Source organism: Protopterus annectens, chromosome 4.part0 (genome assembly GCF_019279795.1).
Source record: "Protopterus annectens isolate FY-2018-M chromosome 4.part0, PAN1.0, whole genome shotgun sequence".
Classification (NCBI taxonomy): domain Eukaryota; kingdom Metazoa; phylum Chordata; order Ceratodontiformes; family Protopteridae; genus Protopterus; species Protopterus annectens.
In genome coordinates, this window is record NC_056733.1 from 918,237,653 (window position 1) to 918,252,853 (window position 15,201).

At 41.7% G+C, this 15,201-nt stretch overlaps 1 protein-coding gene across 2 annotated transcripts in view; it reads left to right on the plus strand.

Annotated features, from left to right (window-relative positions):
- ACADS (acyl-CoA dehydrogenase short chain) overlaps positions 1–15,201 on the plus strand; it is a 461,092-nt gene that overhangs the window by 411,902 nt on the left and 33,989 nt on the right. For both annotated transcript variants that reach the window (XM_044068897.1, XM_044068896.1), the window contains exon 8: positions 14,307–14,402. In XM_044068897.1, the coding sequence (XP_043924832.1) occupies positions 14,307–14,402 (96 nt within the window). The remainder of the gene's footprint in view (positions 1–14,306; positions 14,403–15,201) is intronic.

Sequence of the window (15,201 nt, forward strand, 5' to 3'; positions counted from 1 at the left end):
TGAGGTTCATTGACATTTTAAGGGAAAGCTTTTCAACTTAGTCTATGAGAGAGTTAGTGGGTATAGATGGGATAGTGGGGAGTAGGCGGTGGTGAGTTGGTAAATAATGTGTGATAATATATAGTACATCTGTGGGAGTTTTAAAGAAGAGGTTGGATAGTGGGTAGAGGAGGACTATAAGTGTCAATCAGAGGAGGTTAAAGAAGATTGGGAAGTGGGTAGGGGAGGACTATAAGAATCAATCAGAGGAGGTTAGAGAAGACTGGGAAGTGGGTAGGGGAGGACTATAAGTCAATCACAGGAGGTTAGAGAAGATTGGGAAGTGGGTAGGGGAGGACTATAAGAATCAATCAGAGGAGGTTAAAGAAGATTGGGAAGTGGGTAGGGGAGGACTATAAGAATCAATCAGAGGAGGTTAAAGAAGATTGGGAAGTGGGTAGGGGAGGACTATAAGAGTCAATCAGAGGAGGTTAGAGAAGAATGGGAAGTGGGTAGGGGAGGACTATAAGACTCAATCAGAAGAGGTTAAAGAAGATTGGGAAGTGGGTAGGGGAGGACTATAAGACTCAATCAGAGGAGGTTAGAGAAGATTGGGAAGTGGGTAGGGGAGGACTATAAGTGTCAATCAGAGGAGGTTAGAGAAGATTGGGAAGTGGGTAGGGGAGGACTATAAGAGTCAGTCAGAGGAGGTTAGAGAAGATTGGGAAGTGGGTAGGGGAGGACTATAAGAGTCAATCAGAGGAGGTTAGAGAAGACTGGGAAGTGAGTAGGGGAGGACTATAAGAGTCCATCAGAGGAGGTTAGAGAAGACTGGGAAGTGGGTAGGGGAGGACTATAAGAGTCCATCAGAGGAGGTTAGAGAAGATTGGGAAGTGGGTAGGGGAGGACTATAAGACTCAATCAGAGGAGGTTAGAGAAGACTGGGAAGAGGGACTGGATAAGCAGTTTACAAGGGAACAACAGGAGGACGTGTGTATGGCTCCCAAATATGCAACAAAAGTCTAGAAGATTTAGAATTAATGCTTGGAAGTATTTGCATAGGTATTTTTATACCCCAAGCAGACTCCAAAAAATTGTTTAGGTCGATGGCAAATGTTGGAGGCATGATGGGGAAAAAAAGAGGTAATTGGGAGCATATGTTTTGGGAGTGTAATTTGTTGGCAGACTTCAAAACCTCCTTTCAGAGTGTCAGAAACATTGGGTGAGTAAATGGGTGCAACTAAGGAAATTATTCTTTTGAGCTGGAACATAGGATTTGAATTGCTTAGACATAGTAAGGCCTGGTTAATTTTAATTCTGTTGGCTGCCAAAAAAGCAACTACTAGAACATAGAGATCAAAGCCTAAACCTAGTGTATTTGAAGTATTGAATATTGTAACAGAGAACTGGAAGTGGGATCTTTAGAAAAGGTGGGAGCAATGTAAGTAGAAATAAATGGAAATTGTGAGAACAATACATGCAGAAAAATCTAGAGGAGGACAATGCGTGCAGAACAATCTAGAAGAGGAGAGTGCATGCAGAACAGTCTAGAGGAGGACAGTGCATGCCAGGAATTAAGTAATTTATGTAATGCTCGACTGATGGTTATAAATAACATATGTCATATATAATGTGTGTAACTGGAAACATGTTAATACAGTTTTTCATTTATAGAAATGTATGTTTGCCTGTATCTTAAGTTATAGTTCAATAAAGGTGTTAAATAAAAAAAAAATACTTTCTGCTACTTTATAATATTCTGTAGGGTGGTGGTTCTCCTTAAGGGCACCTTGGGACATTGACTGTGAATTAGGGCAGTTGACCATCTGAAAAGAGATAAAATGCAATTGAAATGTTGGTCAAGGCAATAGTACGAAATAAATCCAAAAAAAAAATAAAAACAATGCCAAGACCCAAGTAGACAGAAGCACAAAAACTTTAATATAACAGAAGGTTCAAGCCCACTTCTTCAGACACTAGCATAGTATAAAATCACATGATATATAGAAAATAACATCCAACCAGAAAGCAGCTACTAACAAATTCAATTAATTGCTAAAACTAATTAACTACTAAAAAACAGCACATACTAATGCGTAAAAGGACGTGTGTATAAAAAAAGGTTTCAAAGAAACAGCTTCATTTATACCAGGCACTTTATCTGCCTGGAAATACAGAATCCATTTTTGTTCACATGCTTCTGTTTTAACTCTGTTGTTCCCCCCCTCTCATGTTTTCATCTATTATCTCCAAAACGAAAAACTTAAATTTATGTTCTGGACCAGATGCAAGTACATGCTTAGTTAGGACACTGGTCTCCTTGCTGTTCCTGATGTCACGAATATGTTATTGTATACACTGTCTTAATGTACGGTTAGTTTTGCCTATATAATAAACTCCACACGTATTGCAGAAACTATAATAAACTAAATTTTTAGCACAATCTGCATAAAAGAAGAAATTTATTTGATAATTCAGTAGCGGATGTATGAAGCAGATGCCTGAGTATATATAGATGTTCTTCGTGTTTCACTGTTGCAGTCATCACTCTTGGGTTATTTGCCTGCAGGTAGCCCTCAGTCGGCCCGAATACCAGAAACTTAGTATTTCTGTGTCGGTTGTGGTTAATCCAGGACTGACGACAGGTCATCAGGGGTATAAAAACAGGCAGCTGACGCTATTACATCAGTCTTTCTTGCCGAGGAACTCGAAGCAGAAGCACTTCGCACGAGTGCCGGTCGGCCACTACCTGAGTTTTCGTTTCCGAATTGAATCATCCTGAAGTCTTCTAAAGCAAAGTACCCCGTTGAGGATCCTTTTTTCTTGCTCTAACCGATGTCAGAAAAAGTTAACAGTTGTCTCACTTGTGGAAAGCAAATACCACACAGAGATTTCCATTCTTACTGCGTCATCTGTTTAGGCCCAGACCACGATGTACCTCGCTGTCAGTTTTGTGCTTTGTTCAATGCCCAAACTATTCATCGTCAGGCCCTTATTGTCGCTAAATACTTTCTCGCTCGATCTCCATATTCCGAAATGGCTTCGGTAAGCCATCCGACTACCGAACGTAAGGATAAAGGCAGAGACAGACCGCACAGGTCCAAAACTGCCGACTACGCTTCCGTTAAGCTAGTCGCCAGTTCGCCTGTACTCAGTGAGGCGCTTTCGCAGGCCACTACCAAGACCCATTCAGAGTCCGGTATGCCGCAAGACTCTTCCTTTGACTACGGAACCTGCGGATGTTTCTACCTTGGATGGGTCTGGAGCCGCTGTACAGGCACTGGCTTCTGAGGAAAGTCTTCGCACTACCGATATTCGACACAAACCGATGACTTCTTTCATGTCTTCAATTCTGTCTAAAACTAACGAGTTTCTAAGGCCAAGAGTACAAGCTATCCCTAAAAAACGACGACCCAAACTCAAGCACCTGCTTCCTTGCCACAACATCAAATGCTTAAAATGGCAGAAGACCTGATTATGCTGATTAGGGGAAGCCAGCCTTCCACTGCTAAGAGAAGAAGAGACTTGCCCCCAGCAGCTGTAACAGACCAAGAGTCTGACGACTCTGAGGTTTCTGAATATGAAGACATGCCTTTATCTGCTTATGAGGATTCAGATGCAGAGGAATCCATTCCCTTTGCTTCTCCTCCAGAGGATTTTACTTTTGGTGAAACCCTACATACTTTGAGAGCATTTCCACTGGGAATGCCAAGACTATCCTCAGTTCAAAAAGAGACTCGAGAATTTTTAGACTTGCCACAACATAGACCTTTAGCAATACCCCCAGTTCTGGATGTTGTGGATGATGTCTTTATGGAATCCAGTCTAACTCCTGATACTTTACCCCCTGCCCCTAGAAAGCCAGACAGGTACTACAGAGTTCCTGACTCTCACAAATTTATTTTCAAAAATCCTACTGCTGACCCAGACGTCATCTCCCAGGAGCCTAAAGGTGTAAAAGCAACTACAGCTAAGAATCCCACCCCTTCGGACAGGGATTCCAGAGCTTTAGACAGATGGGGTAAAAAAGTATACACCTCTGCAACTCTCGCCATTAGGGCATTGAATTGTCAGTTTCACATGCTGAAATACCAGCAACATATTATGGAACTTATTAACAAAAATGATCTACCTTTACAGACTGTGCAGAAAATAAAGAATTACAAGAGCTTATGCATTCTGCAAGCCAAGTCAGCAAGCATACTTTGCAATGTGGCTTTGACGCCCAGGAAGCTTCTTGCAGGGCAGCAGTCACTGATACTGTACTGAGAAGGCATGTTTGGCTTAAGGAGCAGACCTTGCAAGACCATGTCAAATCAAAGTTACTAGATGCTCCTTTGAACAAGGGCAATCTGTTTGGCACCAAAGCAGAAGAAGTTCATAAAAAGATGGAAGAAAAAGATAAATCTATGCAGACAGTTAAAGATTTCTTGCAAGTACAGCCTCCTAGATTCAGTAGGCATGGCCCCTCAAAGCATTGGTCCTTTCCAGCCCCCTCAAGACCATCTCAAACTAGACCCAGGGAAACGGACCCCCCATACTACAGTCTCTGGGTATGCAGAGATCGAAGCAATGGAGTGCCTCCACTTCAAAAACAGGGAGTGCTAAGCCACCCCTTACGGAAAGAATTCACAATGAATTCTCAACTCCACTCCTCACCTCTGCCCAACTGCTCGTGCCCCTAGGAGGAAAACTTGCCCATCATGCAAAAAACTGGACTCCCATCACCAAAGACTGATGGGTCCTCAACATTGTATCCCAGGGGTACAAATACTTCCACTCACTGCCTACCCCAAAAGGGTTCCCAGACCTTCCTCCAAACCAGTGGGCAGAGGCACAAAACCAAGTTCAATCCCTGCTTTTCATAAGGGCAATTCAACCTGTTCCTGCAGAACAGATAGGTCAAGGGTTCTATTCCAGACTTTTCCTGGTACCCAGAAAAGAGGGCACTTGGTGCCCAATCCTAGATCTTTCCATTCTAAGCACCTTCCTGGTGGTACCAAAATTCAAAATGCTTACCCTGCAGTACCTTCTTCCTATGCTGGCCAAAGATGCCTGGTTAGCCACTCTAGACCTAAAATAAGCCTATCTGCACATCCCTATCTGGGACTCGTGCAGGAAATCCGTACCTTTCAGGGCAGGATCTATGCATTATCAGTTCTCTGCACTTCCCTTTGGCTTATCCACTATTCCCAGAGTCTTCACAAAATTCCTGGCTCCAGCCGTGGACGACTGCCTGATTCAGGCAGACAGGAAATGCTGTTGCAGCACCTGACATTTGTAAAGAACTTTCTAACCTCCCTGGGGTACACTATCAACAAAAAGAAATCAAAACTAGTCCCCAGTCAAAAGATTGTATTCCTGGGAGCAAGCTTGGACACAGCATCCCAGATGGCATTCCTTACTCCAGAAAAATAAGCCTATCTGACAGGCTACTTTACTCAAATGGCCACCAGAACCCAGCTATCTGCAAGGAAAATCCTGCAGGCCCTAAGATTCATGGCCTCTTGCATCCTACTAATTCCATATGCCAGAATGCATATGAGGAAACTTCAGTGGTACTTAAAAAGTCTTTGGTGCCAACGTTCTCAGGACCTGCAAACTGTCATTCCTATCATACGTTGTCTCAGGGCAGAGTTTCTTTGGTGGGCAGCAGCATGCAACCACAACAAGGGACTTCCCTTTACTCAACCCTACGCCGCCCAGACCCTAACCACAGACTCATCAGACTATGCCTGGGGGCACACCTGCACGACAAGTGCATTCAGGGCCACTGGAGCCCAAGTCAAATTCATCTGCACATCAACCAAAAAGAGATGCTAGCTGTTCAGCACGCTCTAACAGCTTTCAGATCCCTACTCTCACCAGGATCCCTGCTAATAAAAACAGACACCACCACAGTTATGTGGTACATCAACAAGCAGGGGGGAACCCACTCTTACCCACTCAGCAGGCTAGCCATGGCCCTGTGGAACATGGCCTTGGACATGCAGATCCATCTGCATGCTCAATTCCTGCCAGGCAAACAAAACTCACTGGCAGACGACTTAAGCAGAAATCTCCTAGACCCACATGAGTGGTAATGAGAGCCCAGCATATGCAGCCTTCTAATCCAGAAATGGGGGACCCCAGAGGTGGACCTCTTTGCCTCCCCCTGCAATCACCACCACCAGCAAATTCTGCACTAGGACACCTCACAGCAGGGCCTAGAAAGTGGTTGCCCTATCCTTCCAGTGGGAAAACCTCTCAATCTCTGCATTTACCCCTCTGCCTCTTCTCTCAGGATTGTCCTGGTCTTAGCTTGAGTAATATTCTTGATTGCCCCGGACTGGCCACACCAGCACCGGTACCCACTACTGCGCAGCCTGTCACCGGTGCCACCCTAGCACCTACCCCAGAGCCCAACTCTCCTCATTCAGCAGGAGGGACATCTTGCATCCACAACTGCAAACCCTGAATCTTGCAGCCTGGCTTATTCCTTGAAATCTCCCCCAGTGATCAGCCTAAGCAAGCAGGTGCTGGACGTCATTCTCAAAGCCAGAAGACACAGTGCAAGGAAATCCTATGCTGATAAGTGGAAAAGGTATTGCTCCTGGATTCAATCTAAAGGAGAGGACACAGCACTGCCCTCCCTACCTCTAATCCTGGATTACTTAGCAGATCTACTCCACAGGGACCTATCCTTCTCCTCCATTAAGATCCATGCTTCTGCCATCTTGTCTCATTACAACACTGAGCCACCTCTCTTCTCTCACCCTGTCAAATAGTTCCTGAGAGGGGCAAACAGCTTAAGGCCACCAAGGAGAGCACCCACCCCTGCTTGGGACCTTAACTTTGTACTGGAAAAGCTCACGCTGCCCCGCTTTGAGCCTGCAGCATCAGCAGAGTTAAAATTCCTCTCTCGGAAAACAGCCTTGCTTCTGGCCATCACTTCAGCTAGAAGAGTGTCTGAACTACAAGCACTTATGGCTGTGGAACCCTTCATTATTTTTCATGCTGACAGGGTGTCCCTTAGAACTAATCCTTCCTTTATGCCTAAAGTGGTGTCCAGTGTGGCTCTCAATCAATCTATACATTTGCCAACCTTCTTCCCTAATCCTCAAAATAAAGGGGAAAGGATCCTGCACTCCTTGGACATGCACAGACAGCTCAGATTCTACCTCGTTAGGACGAAGCCCTTCAGGAAATCTGACCAGTCACTACTCAGTTTTGCACCAGGGGCAAGAGGGCAAGGTCATTACAAAACAGACAGTTTCCAAATGGATAGCACACTGTATCCATTTCTGCTACAAACACCATGAATAAAATACCCTAGGGAAGCCAAGAACAAATGGATGACCAGGTAGGCTGCCTTAATTAAGGTACGGTGGGATGTCGGTGAAGAAGCTGGGCTACCGGTAAAGCCTTGAGAAAGGCTGTGCATACCAGAGTGCTTGTGGTTGAAGGAGGATCCTCGACCCCATCATCAGCCAGCACCAACTTGGTGCCCCTAGGGCTCTAACTGACACCAGGATCCAGACCACCCCAGAAACTAGATTCCAGTTCAACTGCATCCTGGACTTCTCTATGGACTACGAAGACATCATCCAGATTGTAATGGACAATTGGCCCATCATCACAAATAACAGGTCTTTTGGCCACATTTTCCAGAGAAACCCTCCTTCACAGCTAGAAAAGGGAGAAGCATTAGGGACTTTCTGGAACACCCCTGCCAAGTTAAACTTGACAACCCTGGTACCTTTGCCTGCAGTGAGCCTCCCTGCCACTACTGTAGACACATGAGCGGTGCCGCAGGCTTTTTCTGCCCCAATGGCAGGAGACAGTACACACCTAATGTCAGAGGCAACTGCAATGTCACAGGAGTGGTTTACAGGGCAGCGTGCACCAAATGCAATGCTAATGCTTTCTATGTGGGCAAGACGGTCAACTCCCTTAAAACGAGGATAGCAAAACACCTGCAGGACTTAAAATATTTGAAAGTGACAAACCAGCTGGCAGTGCATGCTCTCAGGAACCTAGGACACAATACGTTCAAATTTCATGTTCTTGAACACATCCCTAAATCCCCACTAGGCGGGGACCACAACTCGCTGCTTGAGAAGAGGGAACTCGAGTGGCAAATACGTTTGCAGGCAAGGAAAAGACCAGGCCTTAACTATGACCCCAGTCTTGTATCTCAGAAAGATACAACACTGTATACCACAACCGCTGCGCCTGGACCTCTAAAAGATTTACTGACAAAATGTTACCTTTCGTGCAACAGCCAGTTTTGATCTCACCAGTTTACCTCCAGCCCATGGTCTGATACTTCCCCTGGCAAATTCGAACTCATTTGTTTTTGGTCAATGGTTCATTTATATATATATATATATATATATATATATATATATATATATATATATATATATATATATATATATATTTTTTTTTTTTTTTTTTTTTTTGTCTTTCATGTTTTCTACAATGGCTCAGTATTACTGCTTTTTCGGGTCTTTCTAGCTTTTCAGGTTACATATCAGTGCCTTTTTAAGATTGTTTTTTTTTTTTTTCATTAACAGCCCTCATTCAGTTCCATATCTTTATACATTAGTTTCTATTGATATCCATTATCTAAGAATGTTTCACTATTTTGTTTCTCTTTTTAGTTTCTGTATCTTATTTTTTTTTGGATATCTAGCCTAGTTCTTACTTTTTATTATTTTTTGGTCTTATTTTATGGTTTTCTAGCCTGTTTCTTATTTTACATACATGTTATTTTACATACATGTTGTTGCTGTTTCTCTAGTACGCTCGGCTTTGCTTATTATGCTGTTTTAGGTTGTCCACCATCCTGACGAAGATTTCGAAAAGTGTAGCCTAACAATGTATTTTACCAGCAAGGGTTGATTTTTTTTCCAGCAAGACTATTTTAGTTAACTACATTTTTTTAGCTAATTTTAGCTAATCTCCGAACTTCACTATTGTAGGTTTAGAGTGATTCTCCTAACCACGTATGAGCTGGCTCAGGGTATCTAACCTATCAGATTGTAAGGTGTGATGTCAGGTTGTCGTGCCCAATCACAATAAAGGTTTTTTCACCCACACTTGATTGGCTCCCACTGACACACCCCCAGGTACTCTTATAAAAGGAAATCCTTAGGATCACTCTTTCCATTAAGGAACTACGCTTCGATGGTGATTGTACTTCTGGCACTGTTTACTTCAATAAAGTGCGACCTTCTAGAATCTGAACTTCGACTACGTTGATTTTTTGCCACCAAGGTGAGCAGAGCTCCTTAGCCGAGCCACATTTATGTTGTTTTGCCTGTTTTTTCTGTGCGTTTCATCTTTGATTTCTAGCTGCCACACTAGCGGTTCCTCTCACCAGCCGGAACTATGACTTGTATACGAAGCCTTTCTAAAGGCTTTACTCAGCTTTCAACCGCAGGTGCATGGGTACGCACAGCCTTTCTCAAGGTTTTACCGGTAGCCCAGCTTCTTCACCGACATCCCACCGTACCTTAAGTCAGCCTACCTGGTCATCCATTAGTTCTTGGCTTCCCTAGGGTATTTTATTCGTGGACATTTTTCCTCCTCTGCATAGGAGCTTGAATACCCAGGTCCCACAGACAATCATTTTCCTGCTACAAACACCATGGGAAACCAACCCCTCAGGGGGTCAGAACACATTCCAATAGGGTAACTTCTACCTCTACAGCATTCCTCAGGGGTGTCCCTACCAGGGACATTCTGGAAGCTGCTACCTGGAGTTCTGTACACACATTCACCAAGCATTACCACCTGCCTATCTTTTCCAAATCCAGGGTGGGTTTTGCAACAGCAGTCCTGCAGGGCACACTAGCCAGCCCAAACCCTTCTTGACTGCCTCCACCCTTTCTTCAGCTTTGGGAATCAACCCAAGTGTGATGACTGCAACAGTGAAACACGAAGAACATAGTACAGTTGTGTACACTTACCATAAATGTAGATGTTCGAGTGTATTTACTGTTGCAGTCCGGGTTTCCCTCCCTCCAGCCCCCTTCTCTCTCTCCTCTCTGTGTATATTACTCACCCCTTATTGGGGTATTGGTATTGGTATTTACTTTTTACTGGTGGTGATTTTTCCCACCATAGCTTAGCTCCCTATTGGGGGGCTCCTGACAAAACTGATGTAATGGTGTTGGCTGCCTGTTTTTATACCCATGACAAACTGACATCAGTCCTGGAGCGACAGCAACTGACGCAGAAATACTAAGTCTCTGGTATTCAGGCCGACTGAGGGCTACCTACAGGCAGATAACCCAAGTGTGATGACTGCAACAGTGAATACACTCGAACATCTACATTTATGGTAAGTGTATACAACTGTACTTTTCAAGCACTGCAATGTTTGCATGCGTATGTACCACACCTGTTAGAACTAATCCTAGGTGTCTGATTCTGTTTCTTGTAACATAAATGTCTTTTAAGAGGCTTGTTGTTTTTGAAAGAAAAATGCGATTTATCAGTAACGAGATCCCTAAACTCTTCATTCACATATAAAATATTCCAGTTCCTCTTTATTATGTCACATATAGCTCCTATATCATTGGAGAAAGGTAGAGGAAATCTAGTACTGTTTCTAGTAGGTACTGTCATAGCATCTGTATTATTTGGTGCTTTCTTCGATAAGTGTGGTCTCCCAGACCCTCTTCTCTCTCTCATAATAGAATTAATATTTTTTTCCTTATAGCCTCTTGCCAAGAAATGTAATTTCAAATTATTAAACGCTAATAGTAGTTGCTCGTCATCACTGTGTAATCTCATTAATTCTAAGGAATTGTGATTTTAATACATTTCTTGATGTGTCAATGGTGCATATTGTTTTTATGTAAATATGCATTCTTAATTTCTTTCTTGCACCTGTCTCTGGCTTACTAATACTTGCATCTAAAAATTACATGTTTTTCTGTGAATATTTGATGGAAAATTTTAAGAGAGACGTAGTACTGTGCAGAAAATCAACAAACTGTAATAATAATTCTTCACTGTCTTTCCATAAAATAAAAACATCATCTACAAAACGTAATACCAGTGCAAATAAGAGAGTCATTGTTAATCAATACTTGATCAGTCTCCCATTGAGCTAAAGCTAAGTTGGCGTAGCTGTTCACACATGCTGTGCCCATCGCTACGCCAACCTTTTTGAGGTAAAATTCATTGCCAAATAAGAAAACATTATTTTCTAGAATAATCTCCAGAAGACTATATATAACATTAATCTTAACATTCGCTATCCCCCAATCATTAGGTATGACTGTGTAAAGAGAAGCTGTATCCATGGTAACAAAATAACATTTGATACTGCTATCCATGGATTCCATCACTTCAAATAAGTCATCTAGAAAAGTCTTGGTATCTTTTAACACTGTACTAATATTTTCCAAAACTGGATACAAATTCTTCTCAACAAAAATATTGTCTCAGTAACCCACCCCTGCCCGAAACTTTGGGACACATGGATGGGACCATGAAATCTTTATGTATCTTGGGGAGTCCATAAATAAAGGTGATTGTAGGTTGTTCTATAGAAAAATATTTAAACAAATCTTCATTAATAGCATGTGTCGTGTCTTTCGGCTTTTCCCGGTTTGGGGTCACCACAGCGGAACTCCGGTCTGCTAATGATTAGCAGTATATTTTTACGTGCCGAGTTGCCAGCTCTGGCGCACAACCTTCAACAAAGGTACCCCCATTCACACATGTCTCCACACACAAGACGCTCTAGCTGAGAATCGAACAGGACAATGTCTTACTGTGAAGCGACAACGCTACCGCAGCACCACCACCGCAGTTTTTAATAGCATAAAGGTCAATAATCAAAAACAGTACTTTCTCTATAATTGCCTGGACTACTGTTCAACTCACAATAGTGAAGGTGTCCCTGTCTTGCAGCAAGTCTTCCATTCTCCTTACATAAACGTCCTTATCTAAAATAACTATTCCCCGCCTTTGTCGGCTGGGCGAATCTCTACTGAGTTAACTTCTTTCAATTCTAACAATGCCTGATACTCAGCGAAATTTAAATTAAATAAAGCCAGTTTATTTTTATTTTTAAAAAGTTCCCTAATTTCTTTCTCACAAATATAAGTAAAGGCTTCAACACTAGGATGCATTTTAGGGATAAAAACACTCGGTTTTCTAAAAGGATTAGCATTATACTGATTTTTCTTGTTTAAACAATGCTGAAACACTAACATTCCTGGCAAACAATTTTAAGTTCAGTAAAACGTCATTAAGTTCTGACCTTTTGGAGGGTACATAAGAGAGTCCTTTATTCAAAAGAGAAGTTTGTGCTTCAGTAAGGGCAAAAGATGAAATGTTCACTACTAAGTTGTTTGTGAGTTGCTCCATGTGTTCCTGAAGACTCCTCTGTTCTGTCCGGTTTGTATCTGTCGTACTCTCCCTCTCCGTCCTTGACTCCGTGACCTGACCCCTGTCCTCCTCATATTTATTAGAAGGGGCTCCACTAAAGGATAAAGGGGTTGTGTGGAGTGAATAGAAGCTCCTTGTGTCATGGTTCCAGCTCTCTCCATCGCCATTGTAGCCATTGCTATACTCTGATTGACAGTGGTAGTTGGAGACGGGACTTCCTCTCCAGAAGAAGTCATAGGTAGGTACTAGGCTGTTGGCCCTTAGGCCTATACAAGCCTAGCCAAAAAGGTATTCTGGCTTTCGCCACCCAAGAAAATTATTTTCCTGTGCCCCTGTCAAGCAGAACCACAGAAGTGATCCCCGGGGTGAATTTCCTATTACCCATCCACTCAGATTTTTCTTTAAGAGTGCAGATGGCTGATCTCTCCGTTGCTATAGTTACAGATGCCACTTCCTGTACTGTAGTTTTAGCAATTGATTGATTGAATTTGCTAGTAGCTGCTATGTTATTTTCTATATATCATGTGATTTTGTTGACCGGGGTAGTCTTAACTGGATATATGTCCATTTTCAGTAGAAGCCCGGGTAGAAAAGCTCCAAGACAAATACAGAGAAATAATGTTTAAGGTTACAATAAAGTTAACATTGAAGAATACTAAAATACATTTTACAACACATTGGTTAAAACTATTTACAAAATATAGAACACAAAATTCACATAAAGTCTATCATAACAGTTTCCTGGTTAACAGTTCTGCTTATGAAGATTTAGCTGTGCAGATTATTGTTGAATCGCTAGGTTCAGATTATTGTTGAATCGCTAGGTAGATGGATTTGCTAGGCTCTCACTTGGCAAGTGAGGCTTAATGCCTCAGTATCCCCTGGAATAAATAATATTTCTTTAACCTGTTTGTTGAAGAAGAGAGCACAGGTTTTATGAATTATTAACATTAGCATTCATACAGTATTTTTAATAGGTTTTTATTCATACATTGTAGGTCTGTTTGGGAAATTGGTGTGTTCATTTTTTTACAGTTTTACGTTTTATCAAATGTATTTATTACACTCACTATTAATTAATTTTTATTATTTTAAACAATACAAACAGCATGGAGGAGTTAAATTTATGTGTGTCTATATATATATGTGTGTGTGTGTGTGTGTGTGTGTGTGTGTGTGTATATATATATATATATATATATATATATATACACACACACACACACATGTATATATATATATATATATATATATATATATATATATATGTAAATGTGTGTAGATATATATATATACTTTTATATATATATATATATATATATATATATATATATATATATATATATATATATATATACTTAATGCGGTTTTAACGACTTGAGTAAAGGTTAGTGTAAATTGCTTGATATGAGTATCTGCATCGTTGGTGGGTTAAGGACATTTAAACTTCCTGAACTTGTAAATGGTAACTCTGATGAAGTCTTGTGATATGGTATAAAGCCGAAATCACTCAGTTGTGTTACCCGATTTTATACTTTTGATCGAATAAAGTGTTCAGTTCTTGGTTCATTCTCTGATGTCTGTGCTAACCAGTTTGTGTATATTTGGGGAAATCTCATTTTCTGACCAATCTGTACACATCTTTTTCTGACAGTTTGGCAAAATGTGTTAGTTTTCCTGTTTCTTTTTTTGCATTTTTCCAATAATGTACTCCTTCACTTTTCCATGTTATTACACCATTTGCAGGCATGAGAGTGGGATTGTGTACCATAGTCATTATCAGGCTTCTCTGGAAAAAAAGAAAAACATTTAAAGTTCAGTTGAAATTGTACTGCCTAACCTTAGCAGATGGGGGAGTGGCTGAAATGCCTCTGCTACAGTGATGATTTTTGGAGACCAGCAGATGCATTCATGAAGTTTTTTGTCTTTTGCAGTTTAAGTTGGCTGACATGGCTGTTGCATTAGAAAGTGCCAGATTGCTGACCTGGAGAGCAGCTATGCTGAAGGATGCAGGAAAACCTTACACAAAGGTAACACTTTTGCACAGAAATACATTGGTTGCATGGTATCTCAACTTCTTATTTCATTTTATTATGCTTTTGTTCACTGAGTGAAACATACTGGGGTCTGAAATTGGTAACACTTTCTCAAGATTGCATGATATAGGTTATTTCATCTGTCAGCTTCTGCATAAAAAAAACAATCCCTGGGTAACTGGGGTGGGGAGGATGACAACAGTATTTAATTTAATAGGAGAGTGCGCCTCCATGAAGTTAGTCTGATAGCTATTATGTTCCTTTAGTTACTTTTAATCTCTTCTCTGATAGTTTCAGCATTGTATAACAAGGTACAAATGTCTGTCCTGGTACTGCAAACATACAGCATTTCCTCAAGGAAAAGGCAGGTGTGCTATTAAGAGGAAGTCCCTCCAGCTGTGTTCCAGCATTGAGAATGCATCTCTGCCTCTTTCGGACACAACAGAACACGTTCTCTAGCCTTTTATTAAGGGGAAGAATCTCACTAGTTACATTGTAGCACTGGGAACACATCTCTGCCTGCTCCTGAGCCAATAGATCAGGATATGCTGCCTGTGCTGGGTGCTTATGCAGTACTACTTTAGATGCATTGTATTTTCTGTCAGGGGTTGCAGTGTGGATAACGTCTAGCTGTTTGCCACTTACAGAAAGGACATAGGGGTAAGGGGGATTTTCAGTACAGCATTGCAGCACATATAGGAAGAACATCTGACCTGGCATTGCCTTGTGTGTCCAGTAGGTTGTATGTCTAGTATTTTGTTGTTGCTAAGAAGGACACACAGCCATTCAACTG